Source organism: Sceloporus undulatus, chromosome 2, assembly GCF_019175285.1.
Source record: "Sceloporus undulatus isolate JIND9_A2432 ecotype Alabama chromosome 2, SceUnd_v1.1, whole genome shotgun sequence".
NCBI classification, from domain to species: Eukaryota; Metazoa; Chordata; class Lepidosauria; order Squamata; family Phrynosomatidae; genus Sceloporus; species Sceloporus undulatus.
Genome location: NC_056523.1, coordinates 129,314,562 through 129,327,654, shown reverse-complemented (window position 1 = coordinate 129,327,654; position 13,093 = coordinate 129,314,562). Strand labels below are relative to the sequence as shown.

General features: G+C 43.8%; 1 protein-coding gene across 1 annotated transcript in view; it reads right to left on the bottom strand.

Moving 5' to 3' along the window:
• The window catches only part of USP43 (ubiquitin specific peptidase 43), a gene marked incomplete at its 5' end in the record, with an annotated part of 151,409 nt that overhangs the window by 2,207 nt on the left and 136,109 nt on the right, over window positions 1–13,093 (bottom strand). The window contains one exon of the mRNA XM_042447544.1: window positions 262–420. Within this exon, the coding sequence (XP_042303478.1) occupies window positions 262–420 (159 nt within the window). The remainder of the gene's footprint in view (window positions 1–261; window positions 421–13,093) is intronic.

Genomic DNA, 13,093 nt, shown 5'->3' with positions numbered 1-13,093 from the left:
CCAGCTCAGTTCTAGGCCTACTGAAGCAATGTAGCTGTTCCTCAGGCAGTGTCCAAATCCATGGACAAAGGGAGCAGCCCAGCCCCCTGCTGTAGTCTCAGAAATGACAGAGGCTGGACATCTGGAGTGCCCAGATAGGAGTGTGGACATTTAATCAGGTGAGTGGCAGCAGCACTCCAAGATTTGTATTTTGGTGTTGGAGTGAGCACTATGACAGGCAGGAGTGTGTTTAGCAAGCAGAACAGAAAAAAAACCAAGCACCTTTCTCCTGGTTGCTGCTGATATTGGTGGCAGTAGGTGAGTCTGGCATTTTTGGCAGGGATGGGCATGTCACAGAGTTCCGGGACACTTGGCTCTCTCGCTTGTTGCTTCCACCAAGCCGTGCCAGCCAGTGTTCAGAAATGGAGCTGCTGGTGGAACCTGCAAGGAAAACCTTTGCATTATTGTGGGAGCAGTCTTCTGTACAAGAGAGAAGAGGAATAATGTTGTTTGGTTGCACCTGTGAATGTTCACACTTTGAGTTTCTGTTCAACCATCTAATATATCAAACAGCCTTGAGGACTGAACACATATATAAAAAACCATTTGCATCTTTTAGAAACAAGTGGATATAAAACAGCCATTTTCCACAAACAATCTGGAAATGGCTCTTCTCATTTCTAAGTCAGTCTGAATTCATGCACCCCCCCCCTCCTAATCTGATAGAAAGGGATTACAGTGGTACCTCGGGATACGAAATACCCAGGTTACGAAATTTTTGGGATACGAAAAAATCCCATAAGAAATAATTGTTCCGGGTTACGAATGTTTATTCGGGTTACGAAAAAAAATTTTGGTGCTTTTTTCGGCTTTTTCGCACGAAACGCGGCTTTTCCCCATTAGCGCCTATGGCAATTCGGCTTACGAAGGCTTTTCGGGTTACGAAAGCGGCCGCGGAACGAATTACTTTCGTAACCCGAGGCACCACACATTTCAAACTTATGGCAGCCTAAAGTGAACCTTCCATAGGGCATTCTTGGCAAGACTTATCAGAGGATATTAGGGTGTGGCTTGCTCAAGTAGTTTCCATGGCAGAGCGGAATTCAAATCCTGGTGTTTGCACTGTCCTAATCCAACTTTCAAACACTTCACCATGCTGCGTCCTCCTGGGTTACTTTTTACCAACAGATATATGGGATGCCTAATTTCAGTGCTGCACTTGTTCAAGGACTGGGTTCTAAAGAATAAATATTTGCTGCACTAAGTACAGAGGAAATTAAATCAAAGAAGGGTGTGTTATGCAGATATTGCAGGGAATATTGTACAGCATCTGCTTTCTGTCCAGTGAAAGAGACCACAGTAGGAATTTTGTCGTGCTTTTACTCTACCTTTTTTTCTGCTGCTCTAGGCAGTTGAGCCATTATAATGAAAGAGAGTGGGAAAACATTGTGATCCGGCACACAACAAGCAGAAGGCAAAATGGCTCCAAAAAATTAGATGTGTTCAAAAGCACCTTTCATAGCATAGATCCCATTTTTCATTGGTAAACAGATGCAATTGTAATTTACTAGATTATAAGTAGCCACAGCATGTAATGGTTTGAATATTGGACTATGGAGACCAGGGTTCAATTCCCTGCTTGGCCATGAAACCCACTGGTGACCTTGGCAATTAACACCTCTCAGCCTCAGGGGAAGGCATGGCAAACCTCTGAAAATCTTTGCCAAGAAACTCCATCTTAGGGTTTCCAAAGTCACCACCACAATATACACTATACACATTCCATTATATTATTACAATAAACAAAAACCTTTACTTTCTTCTAGATTGTATTCTCAGTATTAACTAACCCATTCTATGCAAGATTGTATTCTTCATAATATGGGTCAAAGCAAGTGCAGCCAAGTAGTTCATGTCGCCAAGGCTCAAGCACACTTCTGTGACATCTAAAAAATGTGCATTCAACCTGTGAGAGTCCCTTTTACTGCAACTTTATTTCCCCCTTCCCAACTCATGTTCTCCTGATACATCACATTCAAATGGCTACACGCACTATACTGTGACAAAATACTACTTACTCTGTCTTTACCATTGTGTTCTTCTTTGGAGAAGCTGATCAAGAAAGTTTACCCTCCTCCTCCTCTCCTCTGATGTGAGTTTTTCCTGCCTCCTCCCCCACATCTTAGTGAATTTCCTCATCATGATTCTCCCATTGGTGAGATGTCCTACATTCATGCTGACATTGCAGCCTGCTTCTAAGACTCAGATACTGAGAGATGGGGCTTGTTGTGCACAATAAATAAATCATGACAGCATCTTGGATAATATTACAGCTTGCATTGACCACAAGCAGTTTCTGGGCACACAAACCGTTTGTTTGACAAACTTGGTGTTCCTGGTATCATTACAAGCTGTGCCACCAGCTTATTTCCTCTCCAAGCTTCATTAGTTCTCTGGCATTTGCTGTTGGCAGGTTGCTGGATAGGGCAGCTGTTGCTCTGGCAACTTTTGACACCTAATGGTAAATCCCTCTCCAGGCCTTACAATCGCATTTCAGAATGCCGCTCTCAAGTCTCTTGGCAGAGATTCTCATCATATTGTTGCCCTAAAGGGTGGATTAGATGGGGGGGAAACTTGTATGTTTGTGCCAAGTCTTCCCCACACCCTTTTCTTTAGCAATTAACATGCTGTATGTGTATATAATACATAGTGAATAAGGAGCTCTCCAGTTAACCATCACATTTTGATGATTGTGTTGGAGACACTAGGATACATGTCCCAGGGCTAAGACCTTCAGATATGTGTGTGACACCCCACCACCACCACTCTACCACCATCATCCTTTGTTCCTGGACAGCAGCATCCCACAGCCTGCACCCTCAAGATATGAGACGCCCAGTTGCTCCAACCCAAATGGCCATACTCCACCTGTATGGGGGCTGTGATCCATCTAGGGGCCTTGGGTGTGGAAGACTGTTTTCAATGTATTGCCCAACCTTTACACACTCTTTATTGTGCAGTTTGTGTTTGTTCAACATAATTCTTTGTCTTCTTTCCACTTTCAGGAGACCTGAATACATGCACATAAAGAGCAGCTATACAAATTGATTTAAAATTGCTTCACATCTCCCTCCCCATCTTTTCTCACTTCATGCACAAAGTGTTTTTTTATATAAAAAAAACATTCTGTAAAGACTGATTATATGGACCCAGTTTCAAAAAAACTGTCAAAGATGTGACCCAAATTCTTCTAAGTGCCCTTACATTCAAAGACTTGTGGCTGATTTTCCAATCTAGTCCTGAAAAGAATTGTTACATGCAAACATACAATATTTAAAAATGCACATGAGGGGCCTAAGGTCCTTAAGATCTTCTTCTCCTTCATTCCATCTACATTTTGTTTTGCTCTGCATGTTGCAATCTGTTTGTTTCAATTTCAAGGCAAGAGAGAGGGAAGGAGGAAAACAGCACCATTCAGTGTATTTCTAATATCTAGTTCAAGTAAAACCAAATTGAAACATGAGTCAACAGTGTGATGCGGCAGCTAACAGGCCAATGCGATTTTAGCTGCATCATAGAAGTATATGTCTAGATCAAGGAAAGTAATAGTGCCACTCTATTCTGCTTGATCAGGCCCCACCTGAATACTTCCAGTTCTGGCACCACAATTCAAAAGGGACATTGAGAAACTGGAGCATGTCAAAGAAGGGCGACTAAAATGGTAAAGGGTCTGGAAACCGTGCCCTATGAGAACGACTTAGGGAGCTGGGGATTTTAGGCCTGGAGAAGGCTAGAGGTGAATGACAGCCCTTGAAGGGATGTCATCTTTGAGGAGGGAGCAAGCTGTTTTGTCTGCTGCTCCAGAACTAGAACGCAGACAATGGATGCAAACTACAGAAAAAAATTCACCTCAACATTAGAGAAACGTCCTGACAGTAAGTGCTGGTCAACAGTGGAACAAACTCCCTCGGATGTAGTGGGTCTCCTTCCTTAGAGGTCTTTAAACAGGCTGGATGGCCATCTGGTCAGGGATGCTTTGATTGAGATTTCCTGCATGGCAGGGGTTGGACTGGATGCCCTTGGGGTCTTCCAATCTATGATTCTTCTCCCTTTTTTCTTATCAAAGAAAGTAATGCTAACTGGGGAGATGCATAGCTGACAATGTCTTTGAGTTATCTGGAAACACTTTGTTTTCACTTTGTGTGTGTGTGATTGTAGTTCCCATTCCCCACAGTTTCCTAAGCAGGTTTTACCTGCCCCTTGCTCTTTGCAATTACTGTCTTCCCTACACAAAGGGACCTTGTAGATACTAGCTTGCATACTTTCTCTTGTTATGGAAGGAGAGTGATAAGTACCAGGGACTGATCAGAATGGGACTTTTGCGAACCATCTTCAGATGGGACAAACTCCAACTTACACTTTGACTAAAAATCTTGCCTGAAATTCTCTTTGCTTCGTTGCAAGTAACCAGTGGTGTTCAGGTCTAGCCATATAAAGATGTCCTGCAGTGTGAAAAACATCCTAGGCCTGCCTTGTCAGCAGGGTCTGCGTGACAGTGGCAATAATGTGATAACTAGGACACCTTCCATGCCCCCCAAGCTATCTTCCCCAAATCCCCTCAATCCCACACAACTTCCCAGCCTCTCTCTGTCCGCTCAGCTGCAACTGATACACTGAAATCCTCTCGTGAAAGATGAAGTCATCCATCTCCTCGTACAAAAACTGCTGCTGCCTGGGAGACGCCATTGCTTGCTCCACTCCTGCTGCAGTTGCTAGGCAATGCCTTTACAAAAAGAGCCCCGGGGAGTGGGAGATTATTCACTCCATCCCAACACCAACCAAGCTTCCACCTGCAGCAGCCTGGTAACAAATGGTCATGCATGTTGACCAGCTCGTGACGGAGACTAATGAGTCCAGAGCCAAATTCTATTTCACATCTACAAAGCTTTTGCTGGGCATCTAAGAAACAGGCCTGGGTATTTTTCAGCTGGATGGTTTTTTCTTACTGATGCTGGGCAGAGATTATGAACCACAGGTCAAAGCAAAACAAACAAACAAACAAAACAAACCCTGATGTATGATCTCATTGTAGCTTTCTACATGGTTGCTGAACTACACTGTGTGTTCTATTTTTAAAAGAAGACGACGACTGCTCCAGTATTACACATGAAGACCCCTGGAAAGAGCTACTTGTCTGGTCTCAGAATGGTATCCTCTAACATTCTCTCTTGGCTCCCTACGCTTGTGTTCAACTGAATTTGTTCTTGTTGCTGTTGTCAGAGTAATTTGGCAACCTAAGGTGACCCTATCATGGGTTTTTCTCAGCAAGATTGTTCAGAGGGTGGTTGCCCTTGCCTTCTTCTGAGGCTGAGACAGTGTGACTTGCCCAAGGTCACCAAGTTGGGTTTCCAGGCTGAGTGAACCCTAGTCTGCACATTTAGTCCAACACTCAAACCACTACATCACATTGGCTCTGCAACTGAAATTACAGTTTCTGAATCACTGGGTGAACTCCACACTGCTAAGTAGACATCTAATTTTAAGATCAGCCAGCCCAGATATACAACTCTCTTACTTGATTCTTTTCATACCACAGAGCTTTCTTAAGCAGTTTTAACCGTCCTTTGCCTTCACAATTCTCCCTTGCATAGAGGTGGTTGAAATCCTGAAGATACCCCACAAGTCTAGATACACACTCCTGGAACAAAGGGCATGGAGCACTAAGGGCTGATGTAAAAGACATTTGTATGACACTGTCAGAAGGAGAAATGTTCCACTTATATTTTCAGAGGGACAGCCATCATTGGGTTCTTTTTTTTTTTTATTTATTATCATCTATTCCAAAGATCATACGGTGAACAGCAAGTAACTAATTACAAGTAAGCTAATTTGCCCCCAACATCTGGGTACTCATTTTAGCGACCTCGGAAGGATGCAAGCCTGATTTGAGCTTGGGCCCTTTTGCTGGTCTTGAACTTGCAACCTTGTGGTTTTGAGTGATGGCTGCAGTACAGGCATTTAACCACTGCGCCCAGGGCTCCCACCTATACCTATACCATTCATTCTCATTTCCATAAAGACAGTCTACCTCTGCTTTCATCTCATTACAGTCCCCTAGGACATGTCCATCTTTCTTTTCTCTGCCCTGTCCTTGGAGACTTCAGTTCTTACTCTCTATCCCAAAACTGTGCTCTGCCATCTTTCTACCCACAAAATCAATCAGTCTACTACACTCAGCTATCTGTATCCATGTGATTCTTTATCCATGGATTCAACACCCATTGCTTGAAAATGGTTTTTTTTCGTCAATTTCCAAATAGAAAACTTGATTTTGTCATTTTATATACTGGACACATTTTACTAAACCTTTGTATATTAGGACTTCATCTCAGCATCTAGGGATCTTGGTATCCAGGAGGTGGTGGAGGGTAGTTGTGGTTCTAGAACCAAGCCCAAGGCTCACTGTTTTTTCTACTTAAATGTTTCATTATCAACTCAGCGCACATTCCAAAACTAAACCACTAAGGTGCTTAAGTTCAATTGCTAGTTCCAGCTGTAGTCGAATCCACAGATTCCGAATCCACGGATTCAACCACCATGGCTTGAAAACTTTCCCCCTCCCCCACAAAAAACGCCCTCTACATTTAACAATTCCTCCACCAAAATAATCATCTTTTTTCTACCTAAACCACATGAGGCCTCTGAAACAGGGCAAATTCAGTATCTTTCCTCTAAACCTCTCCATTGCCTCATATGCCATCATATCACAACAACCCAGCTAATAAGTTCCCACTCCATCCAATCCTGTCCTCTTTCATTGCTTCTCCTTATTCCTGGAATTGCCTCCTGAAACTCTTGTGTGATTATTGAGATTATTGCATGCACTGTTCCCATCTTTTTTCCTGATGGGATTACGTGTTTTAACTTCAAGACAGATCTTTATCGCATTCTCTTCTATATCAGCCCATTACAACCTGGTCTTATCCCACGGCTTTTTCAAAGATGGAAAAGTTCCCGTCCTTGAAAACTGTGGAATAGATCCAGGTTGCATAAGGGCGGCATACAGGAGAAGGTGATAAACACAGTTAAATATGTGTATCCCGCTGGGAAAAAATAGGATACAGCATGTACAATAATCTCCATTGTCTCTGTGTAAACATCTCTATAACTTAAGTGTAAACTGTGGTTCTCAACATTTGGTCTTCCAAATATTTTGAACTTAACTTCCGAACGGGCAATGAAATAATGAAATCTGATGTTGAGAACAGATGAAGACCAATGTTGAAGATACAGATGTTAGATATTACTAAGAGTGTTTGGTTAGTCTTTGCCAGAAGCCACATACAGACTGGATATGTCTCTAGAAAATGTTTTATACGCAGTCCTTTTTTCAAGGAAAATATACTGGACATCTGCTTACTCTGAGGGAAGGGGGTAGGCCTGGATGACATATGGTCCAGAGTTGGTTCGGTTTTTACAGCTCAGAACCATAACAACTACCTTGAGACTATTTTAATATTGGTTTAATGAAATGTTTCCATGAATGGCCAAGTTCCAATTTCCTTCCCTGACTTTTGGTCCAGCGCACACTGCGAAATAATCCATTTGAGACCACTTTAACTTGCCCTGGGCTCATGCTAGGGAATCCTGGAGCTGTAGTTTTGTGAGATTTTAGCACTGAGCCAGGGCAGTTAAAGCATTCCTTCAGACTGGATTATTTTCTTCAGTGTGTTTGAGACCTGATTTCTTAAAGATAAAATGTGTTGCAGTAAAATACTGCAGCTCTGCCAACCAATGAAGGCAGTTGCTCTTCTTCTTGCTTGAGCATCTGGTGATCAAACAGCCCCCAAATTCCACCCTGATTTGCCACCCACTCCACCTTGGCTTCCCAAACCATCATGCTGACCATCATTTTTGTTTTTTTTAACAATTTTTAATACAAATAGATCTGTTTAAACCTAAAGGTTTTGCAGAAATAGAAAATTGGGATATTTCATAAGAGCATGAGATTCCCTCTTTCTTCTTCTCCCACAACTTTGGTACCAAAATAACCCTGTCAAAACAACACAGCCTCTCATTATTCAATTAAACTATGTCACTGTTATAATAAATACTTTAATTCTAGCACTCTCTAATTTTTTTATATCGTCCTTTTTCTGACCATGTCCACATCCCTGTTGTTATTTCCAATCCCAGACAGAATATGTGTTTTGAGCACTTGGATGGGATAAGCCTGGGCTGAAAGAAATCCCTTAGAACAAGCACCGACATGCTTTCAAGAATCAATAGTTCTTATCAAAGCCTCAGGTCTTACAAGCACCAAGACTGCCACTATTTTGGTATATCCAGATTGAACATCGGACTATTTCATAATCTGGATTCTGCTACGTTGGGATTCTCCTACCGGATGCTGTTTGATACCTGTCCCGCTGGAAAGTGCCACAAGAGATCCCAGCTAGAGTTAGTGTGGTGTGAACCCTGCAAGGAGATGCGGTTGTTTGCCGGCAGAGGGTGGTTGACCTGCTCAGCACCAGTCATTCCTTCCCTTGCTGCTGCAGGACTCGGAGCACGCTGATGTCCTAGTTCAGAACGGCAGATTCCGCCCATTGGGCAAACCGTCTGTGGAGCTGCGACACAAAGCCTGTTGTGCACTAGTGCCAGTGGACAGAAGTCAAAGTCCCATTAGAGAGGGAGCTCGGAGGAGGCCATGACTGGTGTCAGGAACCCTTGCCTGTCAGACTCACTGTGCCGCTTGGGGTCTCTCCGCAGAAGCCAGCTCTGAAAACGGCCCATTTTCCCTCTGAGTGTTTCTCGATCTCCAGCGTCCTTTGGGTTCAGATAAACCTACCCTTGGGTTGATACCAGAGGGGGGAAGGTTGTACCAGTGTAGCAGTCCATTGAATTTAGCCTTAGTCTTAGGTTCGTCATCTTTGTATTGGAGGTTACTGTGCTGAAGAAAGCACCAGTTTCTTGGTGTCCGTGGCTGCTCACCTACAGCCTCCTTTGGTTTCCTGATCTCTTTAGGCTGCGTTGGGGTTTTTCCACCATCATGGATGTTTTCCGTGGTTCTCATTCTTCCCCAGGCCTGTCAGCACTGATTTGTTTGGCTTTGCGGAGCGAAGAATCGAGGATGTCCTCCCCCTTCTTTGGTCATAAGAGGACAATGGACTCATTGTGAACCGAGGCCTGCGCCAGACTCCAGGTATTCTACAAGCTCCCCAGAAGGTGTCTGTTGGCCACTCTTGGAGTTGAAAGACCAGCGCAAGGGCACGGGCTTGGGAAACTCCCAGCTTAGCGTTACGGGGGAAGCTTTCAGGCTGAGACTCCTGCCTTGTACAACCACCACCGCACAGAGGCGTGACTCAAAGCCACCTAGAAGAGAAACAAGGAGGACTGTCAATGATTCCTAGGAACTTGGTGGAGTTAATATAACCACACATAGGTCGGTGTAGACACTTTTGTGAATCAGTGAATGGCAACAATTTTCTAAGAGTGGCAACACGACCCCTGAATTCTTTTCCAATTCAGATTGAAATGAAAAATTCCTCTCCTTACTCTCTGTCTTCTGGACCATGTTCTTCCAACCACTCATCCTATAATCCCACATTCCCTCCTTTACTTGGCTGTTGACACTGCATTTTGCTTTGATATAATTACAGTTCACAGATGATATCTGTGCTGGCTAACAGGGTACACCCAGCACTGGCAAGTGGAAGGGAAATACCCTTCCTATTTGCTGCCATTGTACCTTAATTGACAACTAGTTAAGGCAACTAGAAAGAATAGCAAGGGATTTGGAGAAGTGGTGGAGAGCAAGGTCAGCCAGGTAGGCTAAGCTTGCCCACTACTGGCACATTTGCTGATCAGCATAAGGAGGGACCAAACCGGTATTCTTTACCCAAGGAACATTATAGCAATGGCAAGTACATTTCTATACTGCTTATCATGACTTAAGCTACCTCCGAAGCAGTTTACATTCCCCCTCCCTGGTAATTTGCAACACCATCCGCTAAATTGCACGAGGGAAGCGGCAAAGAACCAAAGTTCTAGTTCTTGTGATGTTGCACCTGTCCCAGCTCAGTTCTAGGCCTACTGAAGCAATGTAGTGTTCTTCAGGCAGTGTCCCAAATCCATGGACAAAGGAGCCCCCCCCTGCTGTAGTCTCAGAAATGACAGAGGCTGGACATGGGATGCCCAGTAGGAGTGTGGACATTTAATCAGGTGAGTGTCAGCAGCACTCTAAGTTTGTATTTTGGTGTTGGAGTGAGCACTATGACAGGCAGGAGTGTGTTTAGCAAGCAGAACAGAAAAAAACCAAGCACCTTCTCCTGGTTGCTGCGGATATTGGTGACAGTAGGTGAGTCTGGCATTTTTGGCAGGGATGGGCATGGTCACAGAGTTCCGGGACACGTGCTCTCTCGCTTGTTGCTTCCACCAAGCCGTGCCAGCCAGTGTTCAGAATGGAGCTGCTGGTGGAACCTGCAAGGAAAACCTTTGCATTATTGTGGGGAGCAGTCTCTCTGTACAAGAGAGAGGAATAATGTTGTTTGGTTGCCCTGTGAATGTTCACACTTTGAGTTTTCTGTTCAACCACTAATATATCAACAGCCTGTGGCTGAACAAATATATAAAAACCATTTGCATCTTTAGAAACAAGTGGATTATAAAACAGCCATTTTCCACAAACAATCTGGAAATGGCTCTTCTCATTTCTAAGTCAGTCTGAATTCATGCACCCCCCCTCCTAATCTGATAGAAAGGGATTACTTGCAAGCCTCTTGGATCTTGGCTAGCAGAATGAGTTTAACCATTGCCCAAAGAGATCTCTGTGGGATGAAGGAAAATCTGAAGCTGGCAGGAAGCATGAGTAAAACTGCTGGGTGCATGCGTGGGGATATAGAGTCACAAGAAAATGTACAATGTGGGTTTTAATAGTAACCGGCATAAAAGGGTTACTGTGAGCCATAATGATTAGGCAGGTTAAACAGAAAGTGACATCAAAAGATAGTCAACAAGTGCTGTAAAGTATGTAGGATGCTGCCGTTTTGAAAAGACTCTCAGGCAGGGAGCTGGATCCTTTGTGAGCCAGAGGGAGAGGCAAGCCTAGTGGGCCTCATGGAGCCTTTGCTAGAGTATGACCAGCATTGTGTCCCCAAAGTGGGCTGTTACTACTGTGGATGGTGGATGGTGTCCATGTATATTGTTGTACAGTGGAACGTCTTCTAAGAAAAGCCTCCTCTGAGAGACGTTTACAGTGTCTCTTTGCTCACTGAGAAAGAGAGAGGTGTTTCTCTCCAGCTCACAACGCTGACTACAGTCACGAAGGTGGAAAATCTGTGTCCAACTTGATGTTGTTGCCTCACACGCTGTGCAACATCAAAGTGTTTATAACAAAAACTGCTGGTGCTGTGGTGTGAGATCCTTAGCAGTCTTGGGGCAAGAAAGTCCTCTGAAGGACTGGGCTTCTCTCAGAGCACAACCTCTGCAAATTTCCTTTGCCACTCTTGGGGGTGTTTCCCACTTGGCAGATAAAACGGATTATATCGACACGATTCTGATTAGTTCCGGGAATAATTCGAATTTTTTCCATCGTTTCCATTACAAAAGGGCAAATTACCTTGATTTCATTTAGACCCTGTTTTCGTTCCCATTATTTTAAATCGCTTTATTTTAAAGCGGATTAACTTGCTCCCCGTTCCCATTGTGTCCGCAAGCTGTCAACAAGGCCTAGGTTTCAGACGTCACTAGTCTTGGGGTTTTTTTTGGGGGGGCAGCCAATGAAAATCGGCTGCATCCAAGACTCTTCCGTTGTGTTCCTCCCCAGACTAGAAGAGCCTCTATTCGTCCTCTCTTCTGCGTCTCCCCATATTAACTACCATAACTAGTGCAGGAATCCTGGAATGGTAGTTTATTATGCCCCAGCACTACTCTCTGGCAGAGGAGGATAAATGTCTCACAAACACAACGTTTCCCAAATTCCTTATTACTGAGCCAGGCAGGTTAAGGGTCTCAAACTGTATTATTTCTACAGTGGGTTGGGAACTACAGATGAGGGTTTTTTTCATAAATAAAAGTTTTACTTTAATTTACTTTAGATATATACACACATGCATATAATATATATATATATTAATATTATAAAGTAAACAACTTTTTTAATTTACGAAAAAACCCTCATCTGTAGTTCCAAACCCACTGTAGAAATAATACAGTTTGAGACCCCTGAACCTGCCCTGGCTCAGTACAAGGAATTATGGGAACGTTTGTTTGTGAGACATTTATCCTCCTCTGCCAGAGAGTGGTGCCATTACACAACCCACCCACACACACACACACACAACACACAACACAAATACATTCATATGTTGTATATAATGTTGTTCACCCACACACACAAATATGTTATGTTGTATAACCTATGTTTGTGTTTATATATATATATATATATATATGCATGTGTGTGTGAGTATTCATATATAAGCTGGTGTGTGTATAAGATACTAGCTATCTATCTACTTCTATCTATCTATCTATCTAGTGTGTGTGCGTGTGTGTTTGCCAAATCGGATCAAGGAGGAGAAGGCAGCAGCTTCAGTGGGAGAGACCTTTTGGGGAAGAGAGAAGAGAAAGCTTGATCCCCTCCTCAGATACCGGGAACATCCAATCTCTCCTGTGTCTTCCCATAGTTCCTCTGGAAGGAGCCTCCATTCCCCCAAACCCCTTTGCCTCCCCCATTGCTCCCTGGCTGTCTGGGGGTGATCAAGGGGCATGTACTGCAAAGCCCATCTATGTCTTCCCACAGTCTCTGGGAAAGAGAGAAGAACCCATCCCCCTCCCCCAAATCCCTTTTGCCTCTCCCACTTGCTGCCTGGGCTGTCTGGAGGGTGATCAAGCAGGCATGTCCTGCAAAGCCTCTGCTGCTCAGGCGCTCAGCAGAGGTGAAAAAAAAAAAATAATAGTTAAAATGGTGTTCAATGGCTCTCCTCAACATCGTCCTATAATGAGGGCAGAGGGGGGTTGCATATCCCGGGGAGAAAGTCTATTGCGAATTGAAGAAAATGGGCTGGCAATGCAGAAAAAGAACAAAGAGGGTGACACCCCAGGCCAGTCCCTT